The 19,217-nt window shown below is 34.4% G+C and overlaps 1 protein-coding gene across 4 annotated transcripts in view; it reads right to left on the bottom strand.

Moving 5' to 3' along the window:
• Window positions 1-19,217, bottom strand: part of LOC149477473 (nucleolar protein 4) — a 136,040-nt gene that overhangs the window by 5,341 nt on the left and 111,482 nt on the right. For 2 of the 4 annotated variants that reach the window (XM_089710947.1, XM_089710946.1), the window contains exons 5-10: window positions 5,005-5,056; window positions 4,622-4,693; window positions 2,239-2,369; window positions 1,681-1,851; window positions 1,058-1,303; window positions 369-515 (exon numbers count right to left, since the gene is read on the bottom strand). In XM_089710947.1, the coding sequence (XP_089567073.1) occupies window positions 369-515; window positions 1,058-1,303; window positions 1,681-1,851; window positions 2,239-2,369; window positions 4,622-4,693; window positions 5,005-5,056 (819 nt within the window). The remainder of the gene's footprint in view (window positions 1-368; window positions 516-1,057; window positions 1,304-1,680; window positions 1,852-2,238; window positions 2,370-4,621; window positions 4,694-5,004; window positions 5,057-19,217) is intronic. The other 2 variants (XM_089710948.1, XM_089710949.1) reach the window with 2 other exon arrangements.

Genomic DNA, 19,217 nt, shown 5'->3' on the forward strand with positions numbered 1-19,217 from the left:
CGCAAGATTCATTAGCAGATAAAAATCATCTCATCACAATAATTTTTAATTTTAGACTTCAAAAAGTGATATAAGATAGCATTATTTGGTTGTAAATAATTAAATAAATTACAAAATTGAGTATTTTGATTTTGAATTTATATTGAATTGTATTGTCTTATTTTTTTATTGTGGAATAGGGGAGCGCTTGGCCACAATCTCGCCTGATGGTAAGCTGAGATGTGGCCTAAGATGGACCGCGCTTCCCTAGAATGCCTTATTTTAACTGTATTGTGTGCTAATCGTGTTTATTGCAATTTGTGAAGTCAAATAAATGATCTTTCTTATTTAGTATTAATTAATAGTTATTGTTATTGTAAAGAACTCACCATCGGCGTAGGCACGGTCGGCATCGGCTGGCTGACCGGGTCGAGGCCGAGCCGCATGCGCTTTGCGTTGAGGCTCTCGTTCTCACACGCCTGCGCCAAGATATGTTCAGCTTGTACAGACGTTAAGTGCGCGGGAGTCGGACGCACCTGAGTGAACACAGCTAGTCAATACTAGCGACCCGATACGGTCCTACTGGTGCTATTTTACGGACCAATTACTTATGAATGGTGCAAGTTCTATCATATTTTGACGGATGTTTTGATTGGTTTAGGGTCCGTTAATAATATCAGTTTTGTATTTGAATGCTTTGTGATCTCTTTATAGTAAGTTGTTATCCGCGATGTTGTCAAATTTCTAAGTCTGAATTAATTAAACTTCTATGTTGAGGTTTCGCGAAGGGCCCATACCTAGGTATCAGTTTTGATGCTTTTAGAAATGTTCCTGTTATAATATACAGTTGTTGCCCGCAATAACATCTTCAGAGCCCTAACTTTTTAATCATGTTAAAACTTCCATAACGATTGCACAATATTGATATTTGATATGCATAATTAAAAAGATTGTCTCCTAATTATGAAATCCCGGACAATAATTTTGCTATTCTTAATCAAAATGACTTTCTATGAAATAAAAATAATTATAAAAAAGTACTAGGGGCACATAAACAGTGCACAGATCGAACCCTCACCGCGGTATCCCAGGCGTTGCCGGACGGCGTGCTCCCCCCGTTCCCCGCCGCGGGCCCGTCCCCCCGCACCTTCTTATTGCGCCTGCAGCTCTTCAAGTAAGTCCTGATTCGCTTGCGAGCTCTCTCTGCGAACTCTGGGAACTGCCGGGTGCAAGAGTCGATTATGGCCTGAATCTTCTCTTTCGGCTGCTTTGATATAGGAACTATCCTGTCTAGATTCTCGTCGACGAAGAGGCGAACGAACATCTGGAAGTAATAGATAAGTTTTAGTTTCTACACATTGATAAGTACCTACACAACGTAGAAATATAAGTATAGTTAAATGACATGATTAAATAAAAACACCCACGACTATAAAATATAAGGTAGCATGGCGCCTAAAAAAGGGCATCCTGTTCAAGCACGTAAATCAAGTCTCAAAGCGCATTAGTATAAAGTTTTGGTAATATGAATATATACAAATAAAAAAAGAATAGAAAATATTACAATATAAATAAACTGTGTAATAATAATGTAAGCACGTGGACTAAGACATCGATAGCATATCTATTACATACATTTTCATTACATCGAAGAATAAATCTCTGAGTTATTATTACTTCAAAATTAAAATAAAGACTCACGTTAAAAGCCTTTAATCGTTCCGGGTCGTGATGCTGCGGATCGACTCTATCATCACTGTCATCATCAGAGGCGCCGCCATCATCATCATCCTTGGTTCTGTCTGATGATGAAGTTTCGTCGTGAGTGGACGCCGGTTCCACTGGTGTCGCTGAACCAACGTGGATGGGACTCTGGAAGTTAGATCTTGTTATGAGATTTGATACTATATGTTTTGGTTGATAAGGCTGCTATTGCTTCAAATTTCGAAGCAATACTTAGTTAAGTCTATAAGAAGACTCGAAAATGCTACTGGTTGATAGATGTCGTCTTCAAATACGTGTGCTAATGAATTAAAAAGATATTCTCTATAGTTACCATAATTACAGGCTGTGCTAAGTTTGGAAATAGAGGGTTATAAGTTTGAAAATATTCATTCATTATCAAAGCAGCTTCATCAGTTATAATCTCTTCAGTGTTGATTCTTAATTATGAAGGTAAATAATTCGCTTGCTCCGTCTTATCAATTATGAGTACAGAGTAAGTAATAAATATGAAACGCACTCAACCTTAAAACTCACCGAGTGTCCGGTAGCCAAAGGCGTGGGTGGTTTTGGGGGCTTACTTCCCAGGCCCAGGGCGCTGTGGTACGAGGCCCAGAGGTCCGCCATGCTGCTGTCGGCGCCGGTCTCTGATATGTCGCCGTTACGGCCTGTACCAGGGACACAGGATTGAGAAATAGTGGAAATAGAATAGAAGGACTTTTTGAAACAAAATTTATTCTAAAAACATGAAATTTAAATGTCATCGCTACTGTCTGTACAAGATTAGGATGGAGATATGATAGAAAATAATATAAGAGAAATAATATAAAACAATTTCAACAAAAACTGATATGTTATTTAAAGAATCATTTTCGATCTAATACAGAACATCTATTTTGTAAAAGAAAATATTATGAACTTAATAACTAAAGGTAAAATGTTTGTTTAGTGATAGTGGACTAAAACTTATTATGATAGGTTCTATGAATTACATGTATGTATTTTAAATGCGTCAATTTAAATATTATAACCATTTGAAATACGCGACGTTAGTTAATCAATCAAGCAAAAACAATTGAACACCTATCCATTTAATAGCTCATAGCCCTGATTAAAACAGGCACATGTCATTAGGAGACCAGAAATGTAAGTTAAGCCATAAACAACTCAGCTTGCAATAAATCGTCTTTTCTAAAATTCAGTTGCCTCGTCCACCTTGTACATGAAGGCTAGTGAGGTTTGTTTCCACTGTCTGTATTTAGTCACAAGTTAATGATTTCTTAGAAACAGACATTAATTAGGATGAAGCGTTTTACCTAGGAGTAATGGTAACTTGTTTTTAGTGTAGCTCTTTGCCCAGGATTCTCATGGATAGAGATGGCAGAAAAATGCTCTATGTGATAAACCGTATATCACTTATGTAAATTAATATTTTTATCACACACACAAATAGGTAATACTTCATCGCTTCTTATTTATTTTTAAAAAATATCGTTTGTACCCATTGTTTGTACCGTATTATACCGTATACAATTTAAGCAATTGTTACTTTGCTGTTGCGTGTATGCAAAGTCTTCTGAATTCTGAATTAATAGGTAAGGTCAGCAATGACTGTCTCTTAGTTTTGAATATATTATTTTTTAAGAGAAAATTGAAGATTTAGTAACTGGTTCAGGTTATGGACTTTACTATTTAATTTTTATACATATTTTACAAAAATTCAATCTACCCCTTAACTTAGCAGCGAGTCGTTTTATGCACGGGAGAAACTAATGGATATAGCTAGTTCATAATAACACCAACGCACTACTTTTCTACCGTTACAAACTATCAATGTCAATTTAGATGTATTTTTTGTAAATCCCGATTCCGTTTATCCATCACAATGGTTTCTTAGTAATAAAGTATTATAAATACATCCGAGGACGGTATAGCGAGGTACAAACCAGTTAAAATATTTTGCTTGAATGAGCGACGAGACGAGACTTGTAAGAATTGTACGTGCGTTGTATAATATCGCTATTTCTGTTTAAATAAACATTTATCTTATTTGAATCTGGAGTTAAAGTTTTTTTTTTTTTTTTTTTTTGATTTTTTTGTTATGAGTGTAAGGATGAATCCTCCCCTTAAATTTAAGGTACAGTGATGAGTTACATATTTATTATATTGTATTTTTTGTTTGTAAAAAATTGTGGGTATACAAAATTTATTAACATTTTTATATAGTACATACAACAACACAAATTGTAATTATCCATGTAGGAACTGTCTTTTAAATTTAAATTTTTGCTGCTAGCTGTCCTTTTTATAGACCATAAATAAACATGCATGTGACAGGTAATCTATCAAGCATCGCATAAGAAAACACTTATCGTTTAAAAACGTTACGCTAACTGGTGAAAACACATTTCGTCTATAATTATGTATTCACAGTCAGTTACTAAGGCGGCAGAAATTAATGATGGTGTGCAGGCACTCAGGGGACCGGTGCATCTGCTTGCTAAATGTCAACCCGAACGAGCCCTGTACCTATAAATAATTTGAACCTCCTCGCTATGTCTGCGCCCCTGGTTAGTCGGCCCTCTCAATATGGCTTCGGTGCGCAGTAAAAATAGCTGGCGAGCGGTTTTGTCGTGGAAATTATGTCCACTGAATAAACTAAAAGCTATTTTAAAATTCTGACTTGGAAAATACTGAGGTGAAGCCGTAAAAACCTATATTGGAAATAGTTATGTCAACCGTTTTAACGTTCATGCAAACGAATCATATTTTGCCATAGTTGATGATTCATAGATGGTATAAATAATATCGATATGAATGAAAACCTTATAAAAACTGATAAACAAACAAACTACATAAATTTTAAATAAAAAGAACACAATACAAAACTCTAATGTATAATTATATCAAATCAATTTACCTGATTGATTGTGGTAATTCCATGCTAGCAACATCATTTTCAACTTCTCAGCGTCTTTCGCGTAGCCTTGACCTGCACCAGATCATATTCTCAAATCAAATTTTTAAAATTTTGAAAACGTTCTAGAATTCTGATTTGTTTATAGCCAATTCGTTCGCCAGTATTTTATGTGGGACAAAACTTGTTTTTGGTATTTGCCTCATAAAATACCTGATTGATTTGATGCAAGTGGCTGTATTTTAAGGTTTCAAATTGTAACAGTCACGATAGGAGTTGGTCGAGGTAAAATTAATACCTTTTTGACAGATATAGAACTGCATAATCTGAATACAACTTATACCGTGGCCGTTTAAATTATCCATCATCTTCTTAGCAATACTTACTCGTGAAATTGTCGTCTTCATTCATATCCGCTGGTTCCGGAGTTAAATTATCCTGGAACAATGAAAATGAAAGTTATTAGTTTACTGTCTCGCGTCTAGATTAAAATTCAGTACGTTTGCGGGATTCATCCTTACTATTTTTTATTTTACCGCGATAATAAAAGCAAATAAAGAACCATCTTCCCGTACAAGGGATGCAGAACACAAGAAACTAATGCAAGGCCAGTTTATTAGGCAAGCATAATTTGCCAAGTGTTTAATAAATAATTAGCGAAACAGTCCACGGTTCCGGTCATCGCTCCGACCCGCGGCCGCGAATCGATAGTGCTACAAATGGGCAGCCACTAAATATAGCCCTTCCCATGTCCTGGCCTCCTGGTATGGTACTCGAAAATCTGGTATTATAATATAACTACCGAGCAGAATTATTTTATCAGAAACTTCATGTGCAGTCAGGATATTTAAATTCTAAACTGTCCCTTTATTTCATAGTCGATCAAATTAATAAATAAACAAAAAAACATGAATAGAAATTTATGTTTTAATTCGCGTCCAATTCCTTTCAGACTGATAACTTGTACAATGTTTAAGGTAACTGTATCATATAGCATGGTGAGCTGGGTTCAGCTCCGTTGGTGGCTTAAACAAGGGTGACTTCCCAAGTACGTATACGTGCCTTTTCCTCACCATCCAAAGTTCACATTATATCAACTATCTTTCCACCTGCATCTGCGATCGCGTGCCTTTCATGGCATAGTAGAACTGCCGGTATGCCATACAAATTACCACCCCTTATTTCACTATTTTCAAAAAATATTTCTCCAAGGCTTTATCTATTGCACGCCTCATAAGCGAAGCGTTGAGGTGGGTACTACTGTCACTTCGCGCAAAACATCTGATTTTTCAAACTTAAAATGTCTTTATGTATCATACATTGCACTTGTAAGATAATACATACACACACATATTAAGAAAAAACACTATTTTTAACGTTCATGATATTTTTGATGTCATTTTTGTTATTTAAACTAGTTAAAAAACAGTTTAAAAAAGTTCTGTCTTGGACGTCCGTGTGTCTGTATGTGCGGATCCTTTTTCTTGTTAACACGATAGCGACCGAAATACTTTACTAATCGAGTCTTTTTTTTTCTCTTACGCTTGAGTATGCTCAGGAATAGAACCCTTTCATTTTTCAGGGTCTGATTCGATGTGGTTTAATTGTTATTAAATAAACAAAAATAATAATTAATAAATATTTATTAAAAAAAAATTATGAGGCGTGCACTTTTGGATTTTCCAAAGAACATAAATTGTTCTTCACTTTATAAACAAAACTATTCAAAATCTTTATCCAAGGTATCTTTATTCGATAAATCTAAGGGCCGATTTTTCAATGCTTGGATAAAACTTATTCGTCGAATAATGTATAAAACTACCATTTTAAAAACGCATTCTAATTGCCCGTATTTGACAGTTTACGTGACATTTTAATATTATCGTGTAATACTTTATTGGACGGATAAATTTTATCCAAGTATTAAAAAATCGGCCCTAAATCAAACTAAATAACAGAGCATTCAAATTAGTAAGTTATCTGACTATTCCATTTTAATTTTTAACAAAGAGAGAGATTCATTCGCAAAGATACCCGTTAACACTCAAGAGATCTTTAAAAAGCTCATTGTAAAATGTAAAGGATATGTACGTAGTTATTTAAGTACCGTTGGCTACGGCTACCGAATACCGGTCCGGCAGCTGGATGCAAACCGCAAGTTTTTAGTAACCCTCTTGTGCTATTTTGTGAACATATACCTATAGATGTTTTATTTTTGATTTAATTCAATGATTCGTGATAAGGTAATGGTTTATTTTCTGCGACAGAGGCATCTTTAATTATGGCGAATTAAGGCAAAATATATTGTTGTTTACTTGGCTTTACATATTTTACAGTAGTAAGTAGTTTTACGTTATTTTTAGAGCAATAATAATAATTTTATTTATCTTTGGAAGGACTGATAATAATAGAGCTTAAAATAGGTAATTACTCAACTTTTTCGTTTTCGCAAAAGAATTAGGATAGTTCCAAAGTATTGGATGAAAGTAATTCGCAAATTATATCATGTAGAATCAGAAGTTGGGATTCATGCGAATACCATGTGGATTGTTAAAGCAAACGAACTCGCGGGCGGCAGATAGTCTTACTATTAAACCCTTTGATCTTTAAAAGTATAAAACTTTCAACATTTTTAAAGCTCGCGTACTAAAAGATTTCAAAAGGTCATAATATACGGGAAGATATCGCCCCTTACATATTTTATCTGTGTTACATATACCCCGTTACTTGGGTGCACACATCCACATTTTGAGATGAGAGCGCTAAAATGTTGCTTCCTTTTTATAGCATTTTTATGCAACTGTGTCGAATCAATGAAAATTTTACGCTTGACTGCTTTTTCTTTTATTTTCTTATTTCGAAATACATGAAGAACAAGATCACAGATAGTTTATGTAAAACGTTATACATAGTATCCGTATTATTAATCATAGCTAATCACAATATGTGAATAATTAATAAATAAGTTAATAGAAGGGGCGAAAATTTTACTCGATTGCCGCAATATTTTCTTGTTGATGTTTGTTAGTCGAAAATGCGATCAATACTGAATTCGATCGTGATTTGTGATCTTTATAAAATGGTTTCAAATAAAATGAATGGAAAATAAATGTAAAATCCAAGCAAATCAATTTCATGAAAAAGTAACTGTAAAATATATGACGATATAATATAAATCTCAGCACCATTTTAGCCCCGTCTAAGTTCCGCATAAACTTGGGAAAACATACAAAGATTTCATTCAACAAGTGGCCGATTTCGTCGATATTATTTATTGATATTTAAGCTTATGCTGTGCGAGGCTTATTATTTGAATAAAGTTTTATATGAAATGCTAGGAGTTTTCGTAGGGTTGTCGAAATTCAGTTTATAGACATAAAGTTGACATTATGAAATGTTCTTGTTATTTTATTTTATGCGTGCTTTAGTTTCTTTATTGCTTATTGAGGGTCTGTCACAAGCTCACATGATAGTTTTTTAACTGGGTATAATATTAATGGATATTTCTTTATATTTATTATTGAAAATAGGCTATTAAATGGCTTATTATATAGTGTTATATGTAAGTGATGAGAAAAACAAATTATTTTTGCTGTCTAGAAAATGCTCTCTATTTCTTATTTTTATTTGGTAACCTTTTGAAATTTAATTGACACGTTGTTGATCGTTACTTTAATTAAGTATCCGTATAGAAGCGATAACGTGTTATCGCTTCTATAAAAAAATAAAAAATATGTGTTTTCTTGAAAATAGGTGTTCCATGATAGCTACCAGGTGCACAGAGTCAGTTAGAAGTTAGGTGGGGCGATATCGACCGTCTTAGGGCGGCGGCCAAGGACTGCATCTGCTATGCGGACTAAGTATCCGTTGACCCTTCCCACCTTATGTACTCCTAGTACAACTATTGCAATTCCGTCGGTAATTAATTACACCTCAATGACAGATAAGGTGCAGTGGTGCGTGTGTACATACATACGGCATAATTGCTTGAGATGCAAATTGAGTTACCGCTATATACAATACATACATATTGGACATATCTATCATTCCTTTGTTTGAAGTTCGGCGATGGATCAAATCAGTTACGCGAAATTAGTATCTTAATTTGGATTCCAAATAACGCAATAACTCTTAAACTATTATTATTACCTAAATATTAGTATTTATCCAACCGACAAAGATCCACATTTGACGACGCGGTTGGCGCAGTGGTAAAGTAACTGCCTACTGAGCCGACGGTCCCGGGTTCGATCCCCGGTCAGGGCAAATATTTGTGTGATGAACTCAATTATTTGTTCTTGGGTCTGGGTGTTATTATCTATATATGTATTTATTAAATATTATATTTATCGTCGCCTAGTACTCACAACACAAGCCTTAATTGAGCTTACTGTGGGACTAGGTCGATTTGTGTAATAATGTCCTATAATATTTATTTATTTATTTATTTATTTATCCAATCACGACCTTATAAATGTCTATGTTATTAATAATGCTACTCGTTGACAACCATAGTTAAACCAAAACATAAGTTCTCACATCTCAGTAAGTTCAAAAACTATCAAAAAAACTAAATGACTAAAATCCTGTATCGAACTACTGAATTCAACACATGCTGAACCCACAGGCTGAACCCATGGGTTTCACTCCCGTGATAAGTGGGAAAAAATAGTCTATATGCTAATTTAGAAAATGCATACAGACTGGCTCCCTTACCATGACGTCTTAAAAGCAGTAATGTTTGTGTGGAAATATGACAGCTCCATATAGGTCTTCTTGTGTCACTTTCACACACTGGAAGTAATACTGCTATAAGACATCATGGTAGTATGCTGATCAGTTTCGACGGTAATGAGTAACAAAAACATTCAAACATTCGGATTTATAAAATCTAGTAATAGAGTGGTTGAGAAGTCCTAACGAGGTCTTGCGACGCAACGTGACAACCATTTAGATTAAATAAACAGTAGATAAGTAGGAACATCATGAGGAAGACTAAACATAAATTAAAACAATATAAAAATCAGTTCATACTTTAGAAAAAAGAAACACAGTTACTTTTTCATTTATTATAATACTCCTTGGAGCGAAATCAAAAGGGAAGCTCTCGATAGAAACGCCTGGCGGAGCACTGTGGATGCCCTCTGCCCCAGCTAGGGGACACAGGAACATAAGTCAAGTCATAATACTCCTTGCTCCATATAAATACTGCTAAGCAAAATATATTTGGCATCAAGGCAAAAATTTAAAAAAATATCTAAAATCTGGTAACGCTTCGAGAAATATTTTTGTAAGCAAGCCAACTTGAACGAAAATTTAAATGTGTCGGACATTTAAAAACATGAACTTTTAGATCGTAAAAAAAAAATATTTACTTCAGCCAACTTCTGAAAGCAACGAGTTTATGTGGCTCTTAGATTTTGTAAACGCACTTCAATTTTGTTTTTTTTTTTATATAATATGTTACTCGAATGAAAACTGCATCTTAATTGAAATAGTATTTCAAGCTAGATCTAGCTAAGATTGCAAATAAAAGACTGCAATTTAGGTACCAAATTTATTTCGAAATAAGAAACATCTGTTTTATATAAAATTTAAAACCACAACACTCTTTTCGACAATCGAGTAATGCAATAAAAAGAGTCAAATACACTAATCAAAATATTGAACGATGTATTTTTTTATTTGTCAAATGATGTGCATTCAAATTAATTTTTATTCTTTAAATTATTGAAAGACAATTTGAATGAAATTTTAAAATTAATACCTACTTAAAACCTAAGCTAAAAACACAGCATTGGACAGTGTCAAACTCCCTAGTTATAGCGTCCATATCTCAAAGAGGCTAGATCTTAACTCAGTTAACTTAGTGCACGAATATCAGCCTAGATTTAGGTCGAACATCGAGATAGTGTCAGCTTTTAATAAAAATGCCTCGAGGCAGAGATGAGGATTTTAGTGTCAAATTTAAAACCTAATTCTGTTTTCTTATCACGACTTTTGAACAGACAAGTTACTCGGCTTTCTTTGTGTTATAACTTCAAAAAGTATGGTAAATTGGGTAAGAACATTCTAGTTTACGTTTGTAAGAAACTTATATGTATAGTGTTTCAGGAGTTAATCCTTTATCCACGCTTACTTTCCCGTAAATCATTGGATAAACTTCCATCATATTACCTATTTGTATGTTTGGCCGATTTTTTAAATTATATAATTTGATAACCTAGGTAACGAGGGTAACGTAAACTACGTATACGTTAATCTTAAGTGAAATATCATCTTTTAAAATCCTATTTTAACATTATTTAAAAAGCACCGATACCGACATTGATAGAGACAATTTTATACAATACTAGCTTTCCACCCGCATCTTCGCCCGCGCAGTCAAAGAAAAACCCGCATATTTCCCGTTCCCGTGGGATTTCCGGGATAAAACTTATCCTATTTCCTGGGGTAAAAAGTAGCCTATGTCCTTTCTCGGGTATCAAAATATCTCTATACCAAATTTCATGCAAATTGGTTCAGTAGTTAAGGCGTGATTGAGTAACAGACAGACAGGCAGAGTTACTTTCGAATTTATAATATTAAGTATGGATTTGGAAGACAACCCTTTTCAGTTATTAACAAATACATTGTGTACGCAATGAATTTAAAATTACTGATTTCAGTAAGCATCCATATTCCATCCCTTTTCTCAACCACATACGACTAGGACTATCTCAGAACTTATCGCCGCAAATCTCAAGACAAGTCGCTACCTCGAATGCAAATTCGACGTCTTTATAACACATGTGATCCTGGTAATCCGTACCTAGTTTTACATAAGTGCAGACGCATTCTATCCCATAATACCATGATCCCATCCCTTTTAAAGTCGGCAACACATAGGTAAACATGCTCACTATTGTTTGTTGATTACGGTTGACTATCTACCCGATTGGCGCCATTTTGCTGTATGAAGTAATCTTATATAAAAAAATTATATTTAAATAATGTATGTATTAGTGTGGTAATATCATCTTAAAACTACAACAATCAACATCAAGTTAGCTCTAAAAAAGGAGCATCCGAAGTTTTCATTACGTAATGAATATTTAATACCTAATAAATTAATTATTGGAAGAAGAAAATAATTTGGAAAATCCAAAAGTGCACGCCTCATAATTTTTTTTTAATAAATATTTATTAATTATTATTTTTGTTTATTTAATAACAATTAAACCACATCGAATCAGACCCTGAAAAATGAAAGGGTTCTATTCCTGAGCATACTCAAGCGTAAGAGAAAAAAAAAGACTCGATTAGTAAAGTATTTCGGTCGCTATCGTGTTAACAAGAAAAAGGATCCGCACATACAGACACACGGACGTCCAAGACAGAACATTTTTAAACTGTTTTTTAACTAGTTTAAATAACAAAAATGACATCAAAAATATCATGAACGTTAAAAATAGTGTTTTTTCTTAATATGTGTGTGTATGTATTATCTTACAAGTGCAATGTATGATACATAAAGACATTTTAAGTTTGAAAAATCAGATGTTTTGCGCGAAGTGACAGTAGTACCCACCTCAACGCTTCGCTTATGAGGCGTGCAATAGCAACATGTAAATGAAAATTCAAAATATGCATTGTATATTAATTATTCTTAAAGAAAGAATCTCTACATCAAAACATATAATCTGTTTTGATTTGAACAAATTTATAAATTATATGTTTATCCGTGTGCGATTAAAATGAATGTTTATAAAGGTAATGGTAATTTTAAATAATAATTCGTGGACCGTTAACAGTAACATGTAAATTTGAACATAAAATGAGAATTAAAATTAATATCATCTTAAAAAAAATGTTAAGAGGGACTCGCTTATCCTAACCATACTCCTTTGTTTGTTAAATGATCAGTCTCAATGATATTACCTCCACAATGCAACTACGCGTTTAGGATTAGAATCACGTAGCGTAGCTTCTTACCTCTCTATGTAGTTTACAAAACCATGACATATAACAAAATATAGGACGATTTTAAAACAGCGTTAAAATCAGAATACATTAATGATAATGCTGAAATTTTAAATGACTCCAAAAGCAACCCTCATTCCACCAAAGTTGAGAAAAGCCGGCGCTGTTAAAATATAATCACGTCCAATAAAATGAGGAAATTACAGTGTGATTAATCACCTCGAAAATAGCGTTTGGAGGCTGCAAATAAACATGGACCCAGGTCATATGTCGATAGAGAATAAATTGTTAAATAACCTAGTTTTCAGTACAAAACTGCAAAATTTCGGGAACCACCTATGTACTGCTGATACATGGCCTTATGTACCCCCCTGCCCCCCTCGCGGTCCCCGTTATAGTGCTTGCCACCCCGCGAGTCATTGTGTGATGTGATCGGTGCTTTATCGATATCGATGTTCATAGTTGCACGTGTCGCGGTCAACTTTGTATGAAAGTAGGACCCACAGTTTAGTATAGTAAAAGTGAAAAGAAAGTCTAAAAGGGATTGGCAAGGGTTTAAACGAATACAATAGGTATTATTCTTATCAAATAAACTCTATAATTATATCTGATTCATATTTAGGTAACGTTGTTCAACTGTAAAAAAAAAACATGTAAGTTGGACATAACATTTTTTAAACATTCAATGCAAAGGGAGTGGAGTGGAAAAATATTAAACAAAAATAACATTTGATCGATGATTTAAATAACTTTATCAAGTTGTTTATATATTAATGAAAATACAAACTAAATATTTGACATATAGAGACGATTTCTCGTTTCTCTCAAAACTAGCTTCATAAACCACAAGCAGCTATATGAAATACTCATATTATGCCGAATACTTTTGAAAACACACTAGTATACAAATGTACTACTACATAGTATTATAATACCATTACAAATCTACAAATGAAATTAATATGTATGTAAGTATTATTCGAACTACGGATATTATCTAACATAATACAAAACATAAAAGTAAAATACACATTAGTTTCGTGTTTCCATAAAAGCTATTGTTTTAGGACCACTTAAAGTTTAGGATATCGTAAATAACAAAACAATTCCCACATCAATTAGTTTATCGATAAGTGTAATCACAGTCACAGGCGGCAATCAGGTGGCAGTCAGCGTATAATCATTAAATACCCACGCCGAGGGGCGATGACGCCCGCGGTGCCACCCGTCACCCGCTCGCGCCCAATTATGAAAATACGAACAAAATACATTTAAATTTCAACGCCATTCGATCGAAACTATCGATAGCTTGACGCACCATGTCACATCCTTGCTTTCTTTGACTGAATTAGATATGAAGAGGTTACTTAATAGGCGAACTCCCATTGACAGCACACACACAAATTTAAAGGCTTTTGATAAAGTTGCAGACTCTAATGAATTTAGACGTTTTCATATAATTTTAAAACGAGTTAAAATTAGGTCATTATTTCGCAACGCAACTTGTAAAATACTAAGCTAAATAAAACCTTGCACGAAGTTTGCGCGAAAAAATTTAAGGGTCGAAATAAGTTTGCGGACTAAAGAGTTTCGAGCCGAAAAATATTTCCGTAAGCGGTCTGCTAATAGCGGAGCGGTAGCTTTTTTATTCGCCATTTAAAAAACTTTTTACCCGTCTCGGCCAGGAGCGCAGAAGCGGGCCGGAGTCTTCGGTCTTTCAAAATAAACGGCTTCCTTTAACTGCTGGCTCGGTAGTTTCGCCCTAGTATTTTTAAAGCGGACAGCGCCTCCCTGCACACGCGGGGTCTAACCCCCGTTTGACTCCCTCGTAACCCCCTCGCCCACACACGGTAATACCATAACGGGGTGCGAGCTATGACGAGATTATCTACGTACGTATATAGCCGTACAAACGTTGGCTATGTACCGGGAGCACATAGGTATATAAGCGATAACTTGTGTACATAGCAGCATTGATTTACCGGGCCGGACGCGGCTGTCATCGGTGCACGATGACAATTACATGGTTCAAGTAAAAATGTTCAGGCCTAGGCTGTGCTAGGCTTGGGACCGTTTCTGGCTGAACAAAGCCCTCTCTAACACCGTTATTGGGGACTTAGGCCAGATTTCACAGACAAAATAGACATTTAAAACTGGTGTTAAAATACAACGCAATTTTGATGTAGAGCCTGTATAATCAGTACAGCAGAGCCTTTGTTTTATTATTTGGATATAATATGTGAATATAATTTCCAATAAAAATATCATGAGATAATTTTGTTGAATCAATCTTTACCTAGTTTTTTTACTGTTAGTTAATTGTAAACAAACTACCTATCCTTGCGTCCCTGAATCACGCACTACATTAAGCGTAGGCTATTTGCTATTTCAGACGATTCTAAGATCTATATATCTGTCCCAAATTTTATCCAGAACTAGGTAGCTTTAAAATAAATGCATCATCGGGAAAATTTTCGTTTTTATTATTACTTACATAATTGTAGGAATTAAAAGCAAAATATGAACAAAACATTTTACAAAATAGAAAGAGGAGTTCGCTCGGAGCGAATATGTACTACAAGTACCCAGTTTAAAGATTGAGTTATTATTTAAATCACATTTATTAGACACACAAAAGTAACAAGACTCCTGATTGTATCCTACTAATATTATAAATGCGAAAGTTTGTGAGGTTGTGTGTGTGTGTTTGTTACTCTTTCACGCAAAAACTACTGAACCGATTACAATGAAATTAAGCACACATATAGAGGATAACTTGGATTAACACATAGGATAGGTTTTATCCCGGAAATCCCACGACAACGGGAACAACGCGGGCGAAGCCGCGGGCGGAAAGCTAATAATTTATAATATACTAGCGGTCCGCCCCGGCTTCGCCCGTGGCACCTACATGTTTAAACTATCCTATCTCTCAAGTTGGATCGAACTGCACATGGTGTGCGAATTTTATTATAATCGGTTAAGTGGTTTAGGAGTCCATTGAGGACAAACATTGTGACACGAGATTTATATATATTAAGATAAGATAGAGCATTACGAATTCAGTAACAAATAACACTCAAGTGAATGTAACGACAAGTCATTGTTACAAAAGTTACATAAATATTAACTGACTATGAAGTCAATTTTTGTGGATCAAAGTCTGCATTCTATGCCGCCCGGCTTTGCCCGGTTTTAACTGTGATAAAGATATTATATAGGCTATATTCAGTAAAATAAAATGCCCTTAATGGTCATTATTTTAATTTATATCAAATACAGAAAGATCGAAAGATCTTGGCAGCCTAAGGGCCGATTTTTCAATCCATGGTTAAAACTTATCCGCCCAATAAAGTATTACACGATAATATTAAAATGTCACCCGTAAACTGTCAAAGACGGGCAAAGAATACATTTTTGAAATGGTAGTTTAATACGTTATTCGACGAATAAGTAGTAACCAAGGATTGAAAAATCAGCCCTTAGTGGGATACGAATTACTTCTAAACAAATCAACTCGTACGCGACCGAAGTCGCAGTCCAACTATGTCAAAATAATATGATTATATTGTTATACTTGTTTAATTAAATATCAAATAGCAAATGTTTATGAATCTCCATATTTCAGCAAATAAACCGCTATTCAGCAGTTGTTGATGACCTGCTAAGCGCGTAATCCGATCCGAATCGACTTATGCACTCTATCTAAAATTTCTCACGAAAGTAATAAATCCATACTAATAATATTATAAATGCGAAAGTAACTCTGTCTGTCTGTCTGTTACTCAATCACGCCTAAACTACTGAACCAATTTTCATGAAATTTGGTATGGAGATATTTTGTTACCCGAGAACGGACATAGGCTACTTTTTATCCCGGGAAAATGACGCAATCCCGGATATCCCGGGAACGGGAACTATGCGGGTTTTTCTTTGACAGCGCGGGCGAAGCCGAGGGCGGAAAGCTAGTATATTCATAATTATAATCAAAGGCTGAATATTATATGTATAAAATTATACTAATATATAAATTCACTTGCCTCTGCAAACCTCTATAAATGCGAAAGTTTTGTGATGGATAGACTTGAAACTTTCACTGAAAAAACTACTGAACCGATTTATTTGAAATTTGGTACTTTTATAAATAAGCTAGTAATAGTAGGTAACGATTTTTAAGATTTTATAGGCTACATTATATAATTAATGGAGTTTAACTTGGAACACAAATAAGCGAGGATAATGAATATCAAATTTTTGATCATTTCAATTTTTACAACGGATCCATCCATAATATGATATAACTTTTCTTATCTGTATCTTCGGACTGCAAAAACAATTTTTTCAACAATATGCCCATCTCATTAGATTAACCATCTATTTTTAATTGACGCTTTTGGATAGCTCTAGTATCAAAAACGCGAGCAAACCCGCGGCATACACATGATAATTCAAAACAGAAAACAGATCGTTACAAATTAATAGCAGAGGCGTAGGGAGTACTACCACTTGCCTTGAGATCTCGCGGTCTATTATAAGGGAGACTGTACATTGTTACACTGAGAAACTATTTTTTTTATAAGTCAGAAGATCTCGTCTTCAATTTATAAGATTTATTTATAAGAAAATTGTCTAAAAGATATTCATTTCTTTTGGAACAGTCATTTTCGAACTTAATACATATTACACTCATCTGTTGGTGCAATTTATATTTATACCTACATACATATACATATAGCAATTTGCATGAGGTCAATACATAAAGGCACAATGCATATAAATGAACCAAATTAATTTTATTCGCAGGTGTCGAAATTTATGGTTAAAACAAAGTGCTGTGCCAAACATAACAAAATCTCTATTTCACATATGCACAGAAAACAGACAATTATGTCTATAGAAGTATGTGTCTTGTACATATTATATCGATAATCTAAATAATCTACATTATTTGTAAGTTATGTGTTTATTCCATTATAGTTAAATCTTCACTTAGACAAAAATTAAGTGCATAATATTTTTTCAGTAAAAAAATTTACACCCTCTACTTAGACATGGTCAGTGACCACTGCGACAAACAGGTCAATGGATTCGAGACTTACATTTACTTATTACATTTTTTTTATTTTAATCCCCAAAATTAAGTGACGAAATATTTTTTATTTATCACAGTTTTTTTGCATACTTTAGTACAGGTTATTTGTTTGTAATATGAATAAATAAATCATGCTCTATTCATATAAAATTACAAACATATAAATTATATCTTTAATAGTTCGCTATACTGTACACCCAGTGTACAGTCTCCTTAACCAAACCTAAAAACCGCCTCGTGTAGCAAGCTAGGCGAAATTCTCAAAGCATCAGTTAGGCGCTTGTAACCCCTACCCCCGCTTTGAAGTGTGATAAACTTGTAAAGGTTACACGGCCCTTAAATGTCGCGTTATCTATATTATAAGTATAAAAATCAATAGCTGTTCGTCTTGCTAAAACGTAGGAATGGCTGGGCTGATTTGGCCAAACCACAGATCACAGAAATCTCTATGGGCCAAACTGTGTCTCGAAATATTAGGAAAACATATTCAAATACATATATACTATTAGTCCGTTTTCTTATGGGCATGCTTGTATGGAAAGGTATACATTTTTGAGTAAAGCAATGAAATTTGGTTCGAATGTTGTACTCGTCCACTTAAGCCCAAATCGCCTGGTAGCCAGTGTCTACTCCCCTGCAGAATGGAGGGAGGGGGGGTTATAGAACAGAGCGCCCGGCGCTCGGAAAAAAAATTCTGGCGGATTAATTTGGCCCTTTGAGTCGAGTTTGGTGTCGTTATCAGGTAACTAGATGATGCTTGATTCATTCCCCATACCAGTTTTTTAGGGTTCCGTAGCAAAATATGACACAATCTTTAAAATAATAAACTTTTGGCAGTGGCAAAATCCAAACAAACCAGTATATTTTTATATTTTTGTATCAAACTTGGTTTATAAAAAAATACTGTCTGAAAGGCCATTTCATGCAGATTGTAAAAACATTAACATGTAACAAATATCTTACCATTTTCAATGTGAAATAAATTATAGAAAGTACAGGAACGTTCGTCAGCGCAGCGTTGGGGACGGCTAATAGACCCGAAAAATAAGCAATAACATAAAACAAAAACCAGTCAAGTGCGAGTCTGACTCGCCCATCGAGTGTTTCGTACTTATTTGTCCTATACCATGTTATCTTTTCTGGTAGGACCCGGTTAACTGATACAGACACACTTTCGTCTTTATAATATTAGTGTGATTTTTAATCATCTTTAAATTATAAATGAAGTCAGGTAACATTGTAAAAAATAAAGATAGATAATAATAGAACGTTTTTGTATTAATAATAATGACAACCACCTCCACAATTACATAATTCGGTACATTTGAGCTGGCGTATAAAACACTTCAGTCTGGAATTGCAAGATTTCACGCACCGACATCTTATCAATTCAAAGCTTCTCTTTTCTTTTTATTTCAGATGGGCAAGGAATATTTTGATTTTTTTAGGTCCCTTAATATATTATACAGCCTGTAAAACTGCCCTTAAGGTGTGTTGTTTAAGGGCAGCTTCTGTGGGAGGCAAATTTTCGATTTGCCTGTCCGT

Source organism: Colias philodice, chromosome 25, assembly GCF_061535455.1.
Source record: "Colias philodice isolate Cphi_HAF_F1 chromosome 25, ilColPhil1 Martin Lab GWU primary, whole genome shotgun sequence".
NCBI lineage: Eukaryota > Metazoa > Arthropoda > Insecta > Lepidoptera > Pieridae > Colias > Colias philodice.